At 45.9% G+C, this 13087-nt stretch overlaps 2 protein-coding genes across 2 annotated transcripts in view; one reads left to right on the top strand and one right to left on the bottom strand.

The window, feature by feature from the left end:
* The window catches only part of LOC307208942 (uncharacterized protein), an 81905-nt gene that overhangs the window by 6394 nt on the left and 62424 nt on the right, over positions 1 to 13087 (top strand). The gene's annotated exons all lie outside the window — the stretch shown is intronic.
* Positions 1477 to 10419, bottom strand: LOC307208530 (uncharacterized protein). The gene is made up of 5 exons (XM_079963191.1): positions 10215 to 10419; positions 6610 to 6782; positions 6354 to 6480; positions 5389 to 5466; positions 1477 to 4338 (listed from the first exon to the last, which is right to left on the bottom strand). The coding sequence occupies exons 2-5, from the start codon at positions 6682 to 6684 to the stop codon at positions 2846 to 2848; spliced, it is 1773 nt and encodes a 590-aa protein (XP_079819317.1). The 5' UTR covers positions 6685 to 6782; positions 10215 to 10419; the 3' UTR covers positions 1477 to 2845.

Here is a 13087-nt window from a genome sequence, read left to right as displayed (position 1 = left end):
ACCTGGAGTACGGTGTCTAGTTCTTGGTGCCACAATTTGAGGGTATTGACAAGCTGGAAAATGTGCAGACTTTAAAGGATCTTAAAGCGAAGCCTTATGAGGAGCGGTTAAGGGAGTGGGTTGTGTTTAGCTTAGAAAAGCAGAGATATGAGACCCATCTTCAGATATCTAAAGGGCTGCCCCTTGGAAGATGGAGGGTAGGAGCACACATCCACCCGCCGGGTGTGGAACACACTTCCGCCTGCAGACAAACCACAGCTGTCTGAACATCATGCCCTCTATCTAACCTTTGGCTTTCTCAGTGGTCTGCCGTGCCCTGTCTGTGACCTTTGTCTCCTTCATTATACATTGTGCAAGGGGAGAATGACGCGGTGGAAACAGGTGCCAAAATAACTTTGTACAACCCCTCAATCTTGGGACGTGTAAAGGTCACAGCCCAAAATGTATCTGACTGGTTTTGCATATTGTGCTAATAAAAAGAGCCTTAGCAGAGCTAGCTGGCAGCTTGCCTGTGCACAGCTCACCTGCACTACCAACTCCTGCCTCATGCCTTCACTTCACCTGTGACTTCCAAGTTACAAGAAAGGAGATTCTGACTAAACATTAGGAAAAACTTTCCGGCAGTAAGAGCTGTTCGACAGTGGAACAGACTCCCTCAGGAGGTTGTGGACACTTTCTTTTGAAGTTTCTGAGCAGAGGTTAAGGGCCATCTCTCAGGGATGCTTTAGTTAAGATTCCTGCACTGCAGGGAGTTGGACTAGGGTCCCTCCCAATTCTATAATCAGTGACAGAAGTGAGGGCTGTGTCACCTTATCATTTGGTTAAAGCAGAGGTTGTCAAACTAAGGCCCGCGGGCTGGATACGGCCCACCGGGCTCATTAATCCGGCCCCCGAACCTTGTGGACCCTGCTGCCCGCTCGGTCAGTTCCCACACTAAACAGGCGTGGCGTAGAGGCCTCGCCGCGCGAAGACTGACTTCCGTGACGCGGCACAGCTTCTGATTGGCTGCAGGAAGTTCCTACAGCCAATCAAAAGCTGCATATGCCTCTGGGTGGGCAGTGATGCTGGCATGGCTTCTGATTGGCTGCAGGAAGCTCCCGCAGCCAATCAGAAGCCACAGACGCCTCTGGGTGCCGCCCCTTCCTTCCCGCTGAGGCGGCCAGGAGCTTGGGCTCTGTACCCCACTGAGACAGAGGACGCCGACGCTGCCGAAGACGAGGCAGTGTCAGCCGCTGCGGCATGAGTGGCATAGGCGGGGGGGGGGGCTTTTGGGAGGGGGGTGCTTTAGGGTGGTGGTGGGTCCGGCCCCCCACAAGGTCTGAGGGACAGTGGACCAACCCCGTCCTGAAAAAGTTTGCTGACCCCTGCGTTAAAGTAATAACTTTATTTCAGAAATAGTTTGGGGGGGGGGTGTTTACACCCACCATATAAGCACACAGAATATACAGGCTCCAGTGAAGATTTCAGTCACATAACCTTAGTTAATAGATTTATTTAGTTAAGATGCTAGTAGTAGTAGTATACTGCTGTTCATCCATAGATCTCACGACAGTTCAGGATTACAGAAGATAAAAACGTAAGGTTGTTTTTACACACATACAGAAAATACATTCTAAGAAATCAATGCAAAAGAATTCCAAGTTGTCCAATTGCAGAGTTGAGAAAAAAGGACTAATTTCCTGGTCGCAAGCCTGATTCTCTCAGCAAGAAAAGGCAGAGTTAGTGCCCCAAAGGGGGCCCATCTCTCCTTTGAAGAGAAGAATTTTATGATATGCATCCAAAATGCTTGGTTATTTTCACAATGGCCAAAAGGAGATTTCTCTTTTTTGATGAAAGGAAATATGATTTGTGGGATATTTGTATATGTGAAAAGTAGGCAATAGTTGTAATATGAAGGCTACACATACAGCTGTTTTAATCTGAGCATCCTTTACATTGATATTCAGTCGAAATTAAAAATAAATTTTAAAAAAGTCCAGTAGCACCTTAGAGACCAACTTCATCTTACTTCTTAGTTGGTCTCTAAGGTGCTCCTGGACGATTTCTTAATTTTTTATTTTGACTGCGTCAGACCAACACGGCTACCTACCTGAATCTAGAATTGATATTCACTGTTCTTCTGAGTAGACTAAAAGCTGGTACTCAGAAGAGCTTCAGTGACAGGGCAAAGTGAAGAGCTGGTCAGATTATGAAACTTTATTTTGAATGAAAGGTAAGGGAATAGCAAGTAAACAGCTTAAACAGATTACAAAATAAAACAGAGTGCTGTTGCATTGCAGAAGGACTAATCATAGCCCACCCACAAACAATATAGTATTTCTAGTGTACTAATGAGTAGCCCAGAGGAAAACAGTTTCCTAGTGGTATGGGAAATTGAAGTACAGACTCTGTGGTGATGAAACTGTTTATAGGAGTGTAACTGGGAGATCTCCAGCTGCAAGATAAGGAATCTGAGAACCAGAGATTGACCTTGGACCATTCAAAATGTTGATAGGAGAAGTTATTGTGACTGGAGTGGCACGTGGTTCTCTACACGGAAAGCCATAGCCAGTTCTATTACATTTCCCAAGGAAGCACACCCTACTTGTTGGGTGATACGCAAGGTGGAGTTCTGTTTTACTGAAAGGAAACAGTGATGGCAGCAGACCAATGCCTTTCACTGACCCCCTGACCAAGTGGCTAAACCTTGCCTCCTCTCTTTCTCCACGTCTTGGATTCACAATGAAACGCTTTCCAAATGACAACCAGGCCGGCCCAAATATTGGGCAGAATGGGGAGACCATTTCTTATTAGTGGCTAAGTTTTGTCTTCTCTGCTTCTCCACCTCTGGGATTCACAACAGTTTCTACGCCGTGTGCATTCTTTGATGTGCAATCAGGTTTCCACCCTGGCTGAAGCTTATTCCACATTCCATACATTTAAATGGTTTCTGCCCAGTATGGGTTCTTTGATGTAAATTAAGGTTACTCATACGTCTGAAGCTCTTTCCACACACCATGCACTCATATGGTTTCCCCAATGTGTGGGTTTTTTGATGTGCGGTAAGAGCACTCCTACAACTAAAGCTCTTTCCACACTCCAGGCATTCAAAAAGTTTTTCACCGGTGTGGGTTTTCTGATGTAAAGTAAGATAGTAATTGAGACTGAAACTCTTTCCACACACCATACATTTAAATGGTTTCTCTGTTTTGTGGGTTCTTTGATGTGTGGTAAGGTTTCCACTCTGGCTGAAGCTCTTTCCACACTCCATACATTTAAATGGTTTCTCCCCAGTATGTGTTCTCTGATGTGCAGTCAGTCTTCCACTCTGCCTGAAGCTCTTTCCACACTCCATACATTTAAATGGCTTCTCCCCAGTGTGGGTTCTTTGATGCACAATTAGGACACTACTTGCACGAAAGCTCTTTCCACATTCCATGCATTTGAAGGGTTTCTCCCCGGTGTGGGTTCTTTGATGCAAAGTGAGAGAGTAATTGAAACTGAAACTCTTTCCACATACCATACATTTAAATGGTTTATCTGCTGTGTGGGTTCTTTGATGTGCAGTAAGATTTCCGCTCTGGCTGAAGCTCTTTCCACACTCTGTACATTTAAAGGGTTTCTCCCCAGTGTGGGTTCTTTGATGTAAAGTAAGGTTACTCCTGCAACTGAAGCTCTTTCCACACACCAAGCATTTATGCGGTTTCTCCCCACCGGGGGTCCTTTGATGTAGAGTAAAACGGTAATTAAGACTGAAGCTATTTTCACACACCATAGATTTAAATCGTTTCTCCTCAGTATGGGTTCTCTGATGCGCAGTAAGGAAACTACTGGTACAGAAGCTCTTTCCACACTCCATGCATTTATGCAGATTCTCCCCAATGTGCGTTCTTTGATGTAAAGTAAGATGGTGATTAAGACTGAAACTCTTCCCACACACCATACATGTAAATGGTTTCTCCCCTGTGTGGGTTCTTTGATGTGCAATAAGGTTTCCACTCTGGCTGAAACTCTTTCCACACTCCATGCATTTAAATGGCTTCTCCCCTGTGTGGGTTTTTTTATGCTTGACTAGGTTACCAGCACTACTTAAGCTCTTTCCACACTCAGTGCATTGAAACGCTTTCTCCCCTGTTTGGGTTCTTTGATGTAAACTAACACCTCCACTCTGACTGAAGTTTTTTCCACACTCCACACTGCTGCTCCCTGTGCATTCTTCCTGTGGTTTTAGGGTGACATAGATATCAATGTCCTGCGTAGTAGAGGATTTCCTTTCCATCTTTTTCCCTGCTTCACGCTCCACATTTTCTGATGACACCATCAATGGCTCTCCATAACTCTCGCTCTTCTGCCTGTAAACTGTTTAGGGAGAGGGAGAAAATGAAAATATCACTCAGACTGCATGGCAGAAGCCGACATGCTCATTACGCACTGAGTCCAATTCTTTGCTTCACTGACTTTACTGTTCTCAAGCATGTCCCTTCCCGCTATGAGAAGGGTATATGGGCACTTGTGAAAAGAACCTCACAGTACATTAACCTCAGCTCAGTGGCACCACAGAGGATATTTTCATTTGAGACATATCTCAGCACAAAGAAAGGGAAAACTCAAGCCTGGAGGACATCTCTGGTCTTTACAAGAATAGTCCTACTGGACCAAGCCAAAGGCCTCCTAGACATTGTCAACTTTTGCAGCTTCAGGTGTGCATGTTCATGCTATGTTGGGGCCAGGGGCAGAAGCGGGTGTAACAACAAATGTAAAAAAATTATGCTGTTTTATGATGTTTTTATATGTACAGTGGTACCTCGGGTTACAAACGCTTCAGGTTACAAACGCTTCGGGTTACAAACTCCGCTAACCTGGAAGAAGTACTTCAGATTACGAACTTTGCCCCAGGAAGAAAAGGGAAATCGCACACCAGCGGCATGCGAGGCCCCCTTAGCGAAAGCGCACCTCAGGTCAAGAACAGTTTCGGGTTAAGAATGGACCTCCAAAACTAATTAAGTTCGTAACCTGAGGTACCACTGTACTGGAAGCTGGTCAGGGTGGCTAGGGAAACCCAGCTGGAGGGGCGGGGTATAAATAATAATATTATTATTATTCAATGTCGCCTTCGGGGAGCAGCAGAGTTACTACAAAACCCACCCTCTGCCCTCCAATCAGGCAAGCAGATTTAAAGGACACAACCCAGCCAGGAAAAAGGGACTCAAGGAGGATGTGAAGCAGGGCAGGTAATGGCCTGGGGAGGGAGATGGCCAAGGGCCAGCTGGAGAGCATTTGAAGGCTGCCTTTGCCCACCTGGTCTATTTATTTAGTCCTACAGAAGCCAGCTAGATGCTGTGAGAGGAAGCCCAGAAGCAGGACATAAAGGCAGCAGGCTCGTGCCCCACAATACATCTAAGCAGCTACCTTCTGAGATCTCCCCTTCTTTGGGATCCTGGAGAAATGGCTCTTGTCTCTCTTCCCAACAGGAACTGAGGTCTGATTCTGCCAAGGAAAAAGACAATATTAGTTACTTTTGGCTGCAAATCATCCAGTCGTTTCAAATTAATCTGTATCCACGACCTCAAAGGAAGGGATTACATAACCAGAGCCTATAAAGATGCACCACACCAGTAGGAGAAAGCAAAGTTGCAAATACAGTAAGAGTACATACAGGCCAACTAAGTTAGTTCTTGGTATGAGCTTTCGTGTGCATGCACACTTCTTCAGATACACTGAAACAGAAGTTTCCAGACCCTTCTATATAGTGAGAAGGTGGGGAGGGGTATTACTCAGAAGGGTGGTGGGAATGGGTGATTGGCAGATAGCTGTGATGAGCCTGTTGACGACTCTTAACGACTGCAATAGGTCTTACAGGAAAAAGCAAGGGGTGAGAAGGTGAAAAATGGCTTTGTCATGTATAATGAGATAAGAATCCAAGGTCTTTGTCTGAACAAAGACCTTGGATTCTTATCTCATTATACATGACAAAGCCATTTTTCACCTTCTCACCCCTTGCTTTTTCCTGTAAGACCTATTGCAGTCGTTAAGAGTCGTCAACAGGCTCATCACAGCTATCTGCCAATCACAGCTATCTGCCAATCACCCATTCCCACCACCCTTCTGAGTAATACCCCTCCCCACCTTCTCACTATATAGAAGGGTCTGGAAACTTCTGTTTCAGTGTATCTGAAGAAGTGTGCATGCACACGAAAGCTCATACCAAGAACTAACTTAGTTGGTCTTTAAGGTGCTACTGGAAGGAATTTTTTTTGTTTTGACTATGGCAGACCAACACGGCTACCTATCTGTAACTAGTACATACAGGGTTTGACCTAAAGATTCACACCTTCAACGTCTAACAGCCAAGAGGAATAAAAATGTGCCCTTACCTAGAGAGGCCAGCATCTCATAATTCTCCTCCATGACTTCCTTGTGCAGAGCTCGTTGGCCTGGATCCAGCAGAGCCCACTCCTCCTCCGTGAAAAACACAGCCACCTCCTCAAAGGTCAAGAGGGCCTGGAAGAAGAAGAGAAAGAAAACAGAGCTTCTCTTTGGTCCCCATCATCCCCACTCAACACAGAGGGAGGCTGGGTGGTCCCATCTGTGCCTCTTCCCTCCTCCCTGCTCCCATTGCTCTTTCCCTACCTGAGGAAGCTGCCTGGCTCCTCTTTCCACTCCACCTCTGAGAAGAGGCCGTTCAGAGGGGGTCTCAGAGGCCATTGCGTTGCCAGCGGAAAGGACGGAGGAGGAGGCGTAAATTGGGCCACTTCTGGGATGCTCTCAGCTGTTGCCACGATGCACTTCAATGCAAGGAGCAGCTCTTTAAGGAAAACGATGCATAAATTATTATTATTACTAATTGAATTCATATACCCCCCTATACCCGGAGGTCTGAGAGCGGTTCACAGAAAGGCGGATTTATTTAGGGTGGGAGACATTTACACAGATGACATACCTTTGACTGGGGAACAAATGCTAAGTAAAGCTAGACAACATCTGGAATTTGCTAAACGTGCATCAAATCACACATTTTTCTAACAAACCCAGCAGTTACTGCGCATGCCTCTTTAAACTTCGGCTGAAATTCTAATTGCAAATACAAATGCAAAATCCAAACACGTATTATCAAAAATGTATTAAAGCAGTTGGTGGTATTCATTTAGGTGAAACCAACTTAGTGGAACATACCTGGGAATCAGACGTAGGGACAGTAATCGAAGAGGCCAGCTGGCAGAGACTGTGGGAGGGAACCCTGAGATGTAGCTATATGAACAAAGCTATATTCCATCTCAGAACTGGATATGGAACTGGATATGGAACAATCCAGTGATCCATTGCAGTGAGAGATCCATTCTCAATCCATTGCAGTGAGAGATTTTACTTTCTTGGGCTCCATGATCACTGCAGATGGTGAGAGCAGTCATGAAAGTAAAAGACGCCTGCTTCTTGGGAGAAAAGCAATGACAAACCTAGACAGCATCTTAAAAAGCAGAGACATCATCTTGCCAACATAGGTCTGTATAGTTAAAGCCATGGTTTTCCCAGTAGTGATGTATGGAAGTGAGAGCTGGACCATCAAGAAGGCTGATCGCCGAAGAATTGATCGCTTTTGAATTATGGTGCTGGAGGAGATTCTTGAGAGTCCCACGGACTGCAAGAAGATCAAACGCATCCATTCTTAAGGAAATCAGCCCTGAGTGCTCACTGGAAGGATAGATCCTGAAGCTGAGGCTCCAATACTTTGGCCACCTCATGAGAAGAGAAGACTCCCTGGAAAAGACCCTGATGTTGGGAAAGATGGAGGGCATAAGGAGAAAGGGATGACAGAGGATGAGATGGCTGGACAGTGTTCTCAAAGTTACAAACATGAGTCTGTCCAAGCTGCAGGAGGCAGTGGAAGACAGGAGTGCCTGGCGTGCTCTGGTCCATGGGGTCACGAAGAGTCGGACACGACTAAGCGACTAAACAACAACAATATTCCATCTCTGCTGGAGAGAGTGAGACGGGGTTGGAACAACTATACATGTGGTAGGCATGCCACAAAGGGCTTTCATTTTGGGGGAAAGAAATGTTTATGAAATAAGCTTGATCCCTACACAAAAAAATCCTACATATCCCAACTTTGGAATTGTTAACTATTTTTAAAGATGAAAATGTTAATATGAAATATAAAGAACTCATCACCTTTATTTCAGCAGGGGCTAAAAAACTCATTGCTCAAAACGAGAAATCTCTGGAAGACTTGCATTTATCACAATGGAATCAGAAAATCTGGACTACTACACTTTCCAAAAAACCCCACAGATTTTTATACCTACTGCTTTTTGTATTTTTACTGTTGCTACAATAATTGCTTTTGTTTCTTATGTTTTTGATCTGTGTTATATTCTTGTTCTCTTTTGTAGGCTATCTTGAAAATCTAGACTAATAAAATTATGGTCATCTACAAAAAAACCCACAACCTGACAAAAAGGAGTTGAAGCATTTGCTGGAAAAAGAAGTACAGGGGATGATTTCGTTGTGACAGAGTAACTTTTCACCCCTTACTCTAAAGAACGTCAACTGCCTTGGCATCCACCAGATTCACACCCAACACTTTGGAACAATGTTTTCCCAAAAGGACACACATTTGTGTGTGTTGTTTTGACGGGGATTCAGTTTATGTTTGCTATTTTCAACTTTTTGGGGGGTGGGGAGGGAGACTTTAAAGGGGGGAAACTCATTTTCCAATTTATTAAGATGTCAAAGCCAAATTATAATTAATTTAATACACTCCCCCCCTCCAAAAAAAACCCTGCTTTCCCACTCTCTCAGATATATTCCAGTTCATCCACTCTTACATGCTGCTTATTTTACAGATTTATCTCTAATTAACATGCTTTATTATTATTATTATTATTAGCAAATTCCTTGTCCCTCAGCTGCCCTTTTACCAACTCCTACATGTAGAGGGTATTTATTTAATGCCTCCAGCCAATGCCTTGAGACCATCTGGAAGGTGCTTAAGACCGACTTGCCCATTCTTGTTCCCAATCTCCCAGCCCCCCATCTATGATTTCTGAAAGGGGGACTGCGGGAGCGACCTCTCCCTTCCCAACAAGCAAATTCTTGTTTCCTTTTGCTTCCTTCTCACATCAGCCTCTTTCTTACTAGGACCCAAGTACCTACGGGACCGCCTCTCCTGGCATGCCCCACGGAGGACCTTAAGGTCCACAAATAACAACACTTTGGAGGTTCCGAGTCTCAGGGAGGTTAGATTGGTTTCAACTAAGGCCAGGGCCTTCTCAGCACTGGCCCCCGACGTGGTGGAACGCTCTGTCACAAGAGACCAGGGCCCTGTGGGATTTGACATCTTTCCGCAGGGCCTGCAAGACAGGCCTTTGGTTTGGACTCCATCTGACCCTTATGTTTCCCTCCCCTTATGGTCTTGATTTATCAGCTATTTTAAAATGAGGATGCATTTTAATTTTTTTTTCCTTTTCTTTTCCCCCCTATTATATTTATACTGTGATTTTATTGGTGTTAGCCGCCCTGAGCCCGGCTCTAGCCGGGGAGGGCGGGGTATAAATAAAATTTATTATTATTATTATTATTAAGGAAGCTCCAGAGGCCGATTTCCCTTAACACTACCCATCTCTCACTCCCCACCCAATTCGAAATCCCCTCCCTCTCTCCCAATCCAGAGGCGACTCCGTTCTCCAGCTGGGGGGGGGGCTACAAAAGCAGCACAGCAACACCCTCCTCCCCAATTCCACCCCCCCCAATGCAAGGCAGCTTCCACTGCAGCAAAATCCGCCCCCACCCCAGCGAGCTTGACCATGAGACTGCAAGGAGCGGTGGGAGGGAGGGAGGGGGTGGATTAAGAGGCTGCGTCTAAGATACCTTTTTTTTGGGGGGGGGGGAGTGTCTGCTTGTCACCTTGTGACTCTTCAGTATCCGATTCTGGTTGCATGCGGGGCAGGGGGAGCGAGCGCCCTTTCCTGGTTCTCTGGCACCGAAGGGTCTTTGCCCCCCCCCACACACCCCAAAGAATATCTTGCAATGCAGACCTTGTTGGGGGGGACCCCACTTTGCAGCCCCCTCCCACCCCCTACAAACCTTCCCTGTTTTTCTCTCATTCCTCCCCCCCCCAAAAAAAAACCCTCTCCCTAGCAGCCCTTCATGTAAATTCAAGGGGAGGGGAAACAAATCCTTCTCCCCCCCCCAGCCCCTACCTCCATTCCTCCCCCCCCCACACACAAAAAATATACTGCACCTTTTTTCTCCTCCTCTGCAAGCCCTTTTCTTTTCTGTTAATATGCATGAAGACCCCTCCCCTCCGACAATACCTCTATAACCCCCAAAACTTCCTGCCTCTCTAGGAAGCGGAGCTCATTGACCCAGAGGGAGGGGGAGTGACCCCCTCCCGGAAAACGGGTTTGTTTTTGTTGTTGTTTTTCTGGAATTTCCTCAAAGAGGAGGAAGCCAAAGGCAGTGCCGTCATATCCGGTTCCCACGCGAAGGCTGGAAGGGGCTTCTCTCAGGAAGTTTGGTCGGAAGTTTGCAAAAGGAACCCCTCTAGAAAAACAGGAGTTTGTAAAAGGGGGGGGGCGCGGTAATATCTGGAGAGGGAAGGAGGGAGACAGGTGGCCATAGAGGACAAAGAGGTATAGATGCATAGAATAGAATTGTAGAGTTGGAAGAGACCCCAAGGGCCATCGAGTCCAACCCCCTGCCAAGCAGGAAACACCATCAGAGCACTCCTGACATATGGTTGTCAAGCCTCTGCTTAAAGACCTCCAAAGAAGGAGACTCCACCACACTCCTGGGCAGCAAATTCCACTGTCAAACAGCTCTTACTGTCAGGAAGTTCTTCCTAATGTTTAGGTGGAATCTTCTTTCTTGTAGTTTGGAGCCATTGCTCCGTGTCCGCTTCTCTGGAGCAGCAGAAAACAACCTTTCTCCCTCCTCTATGTGACATCCTTTTATATATTTGAACATGGCTATCATATCACCCCTTAACCTCCTCTTCTCCAGGCTAAACATGCCCAGCTCCCTTAGCCGTTCCTCATAAGGCATCGCTGCGTGGGGGAGAAAAGGACAGAGTTTGCAGTTGCAAAGCGGCGACCCTGCAGGGTTTCCTTGCAGCGTCTCCTTTGAAGCCCCCACCCCAAAAAACACAGTTTCCCACCAAGGGAACTCCTGAATGGGGGCCATCCAGAGAATTTGAAGGCAAAAGGTTCCCATCACAGCTCACTAGGAGGATATTCTTTCACATTCTTAATTTGCAAGCTGGGCGAGGTGAAGATGGGAGGAAATTATTATTATTATTTAATTATTTTATTTATACCCTGCCCTCCACGGCCATAGCCGGGCTCAGGGTGGCTAACACCAATAAAATTACAGTAAAAACATAATGGGGGGGAGGGACCAATTTAAAATACAGGTTAAAATGCAATTTAAAATGCAGCCTCATTTTAAAAGTAGCCGATAGATCAAGACCATGAGAGGAGGGAAACATAAGGGTCAGACGGAGTCCAAACCAAAGGCCATATTTATATATAAATTGTATATGTATATGTATAAAATTGTATATGTATATATATGTATATATCTATGGATCCAGCCCATGGCATGAGTCTAAGAGATTAGCAGAAAGCAGATGCCAACTTAGCCACCCTTGAAAGTTGGAAATCAGCTCAGCCTGATGTCAAGGGTTCTGGGAATTGTAGCTCCGTGAGGGGTAAACTACAGTTCTCTGGATTCTTTGAAGGAAAGAATCTGCTTTAAGTGTATATTCCGTACACAGCCTTTGGAGGTGGGGTGTTCTGGACAATTCCAGCAAAATAGGGTTTTTTAGTGATCCAATCAGTTTTTGTGGGTTTTGTATCTATGCCCCCTGCCTGTTATGTTCACAGCCCTCCTCTTTCTCTCCAGGACGCCTTCCAGGCTCTGAATTCCCACGAGGAACCACGAGGGTCATCTAGCCCAGCCCCCTGCAATGCAGGAATATTTTGCCCAAAGTGGGGCTCAAAGCCCCGACCCATAGATTCAGAGTCTGATGCTCTACTGACTGAGCTCTAAAAGGGAGTTTCAGTTCAAGCAGAGCCCAGAATAATTAGGGTTGCCATATTTCAAAAAGTAAAAACCAGGACCCCCCAAAATTGTAGAACTTTTTCTTTTTTAGACAAGGCCCCAAATAAACGCCAAAAAAAGCCCATGAGTTTTCAATTGACTTGTCTTAAATCGAGGACAAAGTGCCTTCTTTTGGAAATCCCCCCCCCCCCCCAGACGTCAATTCCACCTTTGAAATCTCAGGAAAATCCAGACGTATGGCAGACCCAGAATAATATACCTAGGGGGGAAATGGTTCTGCAGGTTTTCAGGGAGGGCAAGACAGAAACTCAGTGGGCCCTGCAGGAAACCTCTGAGCCCAATTCTGTCCCTGTACCTGTTGTGTTGCTTAAACACCATCACAGGACCTTGTAATTTTAGATGGGGGACATTCCCAGTTCTCCCTGGAGGTGCCAGGGTTGGAACATTGGGCCTTCTGCATGCAAAGCGGATTTTCTTACTACTGAGCTTAGCCAAAAATATTTAAAATGCCACCAGCCAGCTTTTGCTACTAAATGAAGACAAAGAAAGACTGAAGGCATCTTGTTCTAGGAAAATCCTTGGGCTCACTTGTACACAAAGTTATGTTGTTGTTGATGATGATGTTGTTGTTTAGTCGTGTCTGACTCTTTGTGACCCCCTGGACCAGAGCACACCAGGCACTTCTGTCTTCCACTGCCTCCCGCAGTTTGGTCAAACTCATGCTGGTAGCTTTGAGAACACTGTCCAACCATCTCGTCCTCCGTCGTCCCCTTCTCCTTGTGCCATCCATCCCAACGTCAGGGTCTTTTCCAGGGAGTCTTCTCTTCTCGTGAGGTGACCAAAGTACTGGAGCCTCAGCTTCAGGATCTGTCCTTCCACTGAGCACTCAGGGCTGGTTTCCTCCAGAATGGAGAGGTTTGATCTTCTTGCAGTCCATTCAAAAGCATCAATTCTTTGGTGATCAGCCTTCTGGATGGTCCAGCTCTCACTTCCATACATCACTACTGGGAAAACCATAGCTTTAACTATACGGACTTTGTCAACAAGG

Source organism: Podarcis cretensis (genome assembly GCF_951804945.1).
Source record: "Podarcis cretensis genome assembly, chromosome: 2".
Lineage (NCBI taxonomy): Eukaryota > Metazoa > Chordata > Lepidosauria > Squamata > Lacertidae > Podarcis > Podarcis cretensis.
Note: the sequence above shows the minus strand (reverse complement) of the source record. Positions and strands in the feature narration are given on the sequence as shown.

What these genes read in the sequence shown, in the direction of transcription:
- LOC307208530 (XM_079963191.1), bottom strand. Translation starts at nt 6,684, where the DNA reads ATGGCCTCTGAGACCCCCTCTGAACGGCCTCTTCTCAGAGGTGGAGTG. An exon ending in GAGCCAGGCAGCTTCCTCAG is followed by an intron (nt 6,481 to 6,609) that starts GTAGGGAAAGAG and finishes TTCTTCTTCCAG; the next exon opens with GCCCTCTTGACCTTTGAGGA. An exon ending in TGAGATGCTGGCCTCTCTAG is followed by an intron (nt 5,467 to 6,353) that starts GTAAGGGCACAT and finishes TTTCCTTGGCAG; the next exon opens with AATCAGACCTCAGTTCCTGT.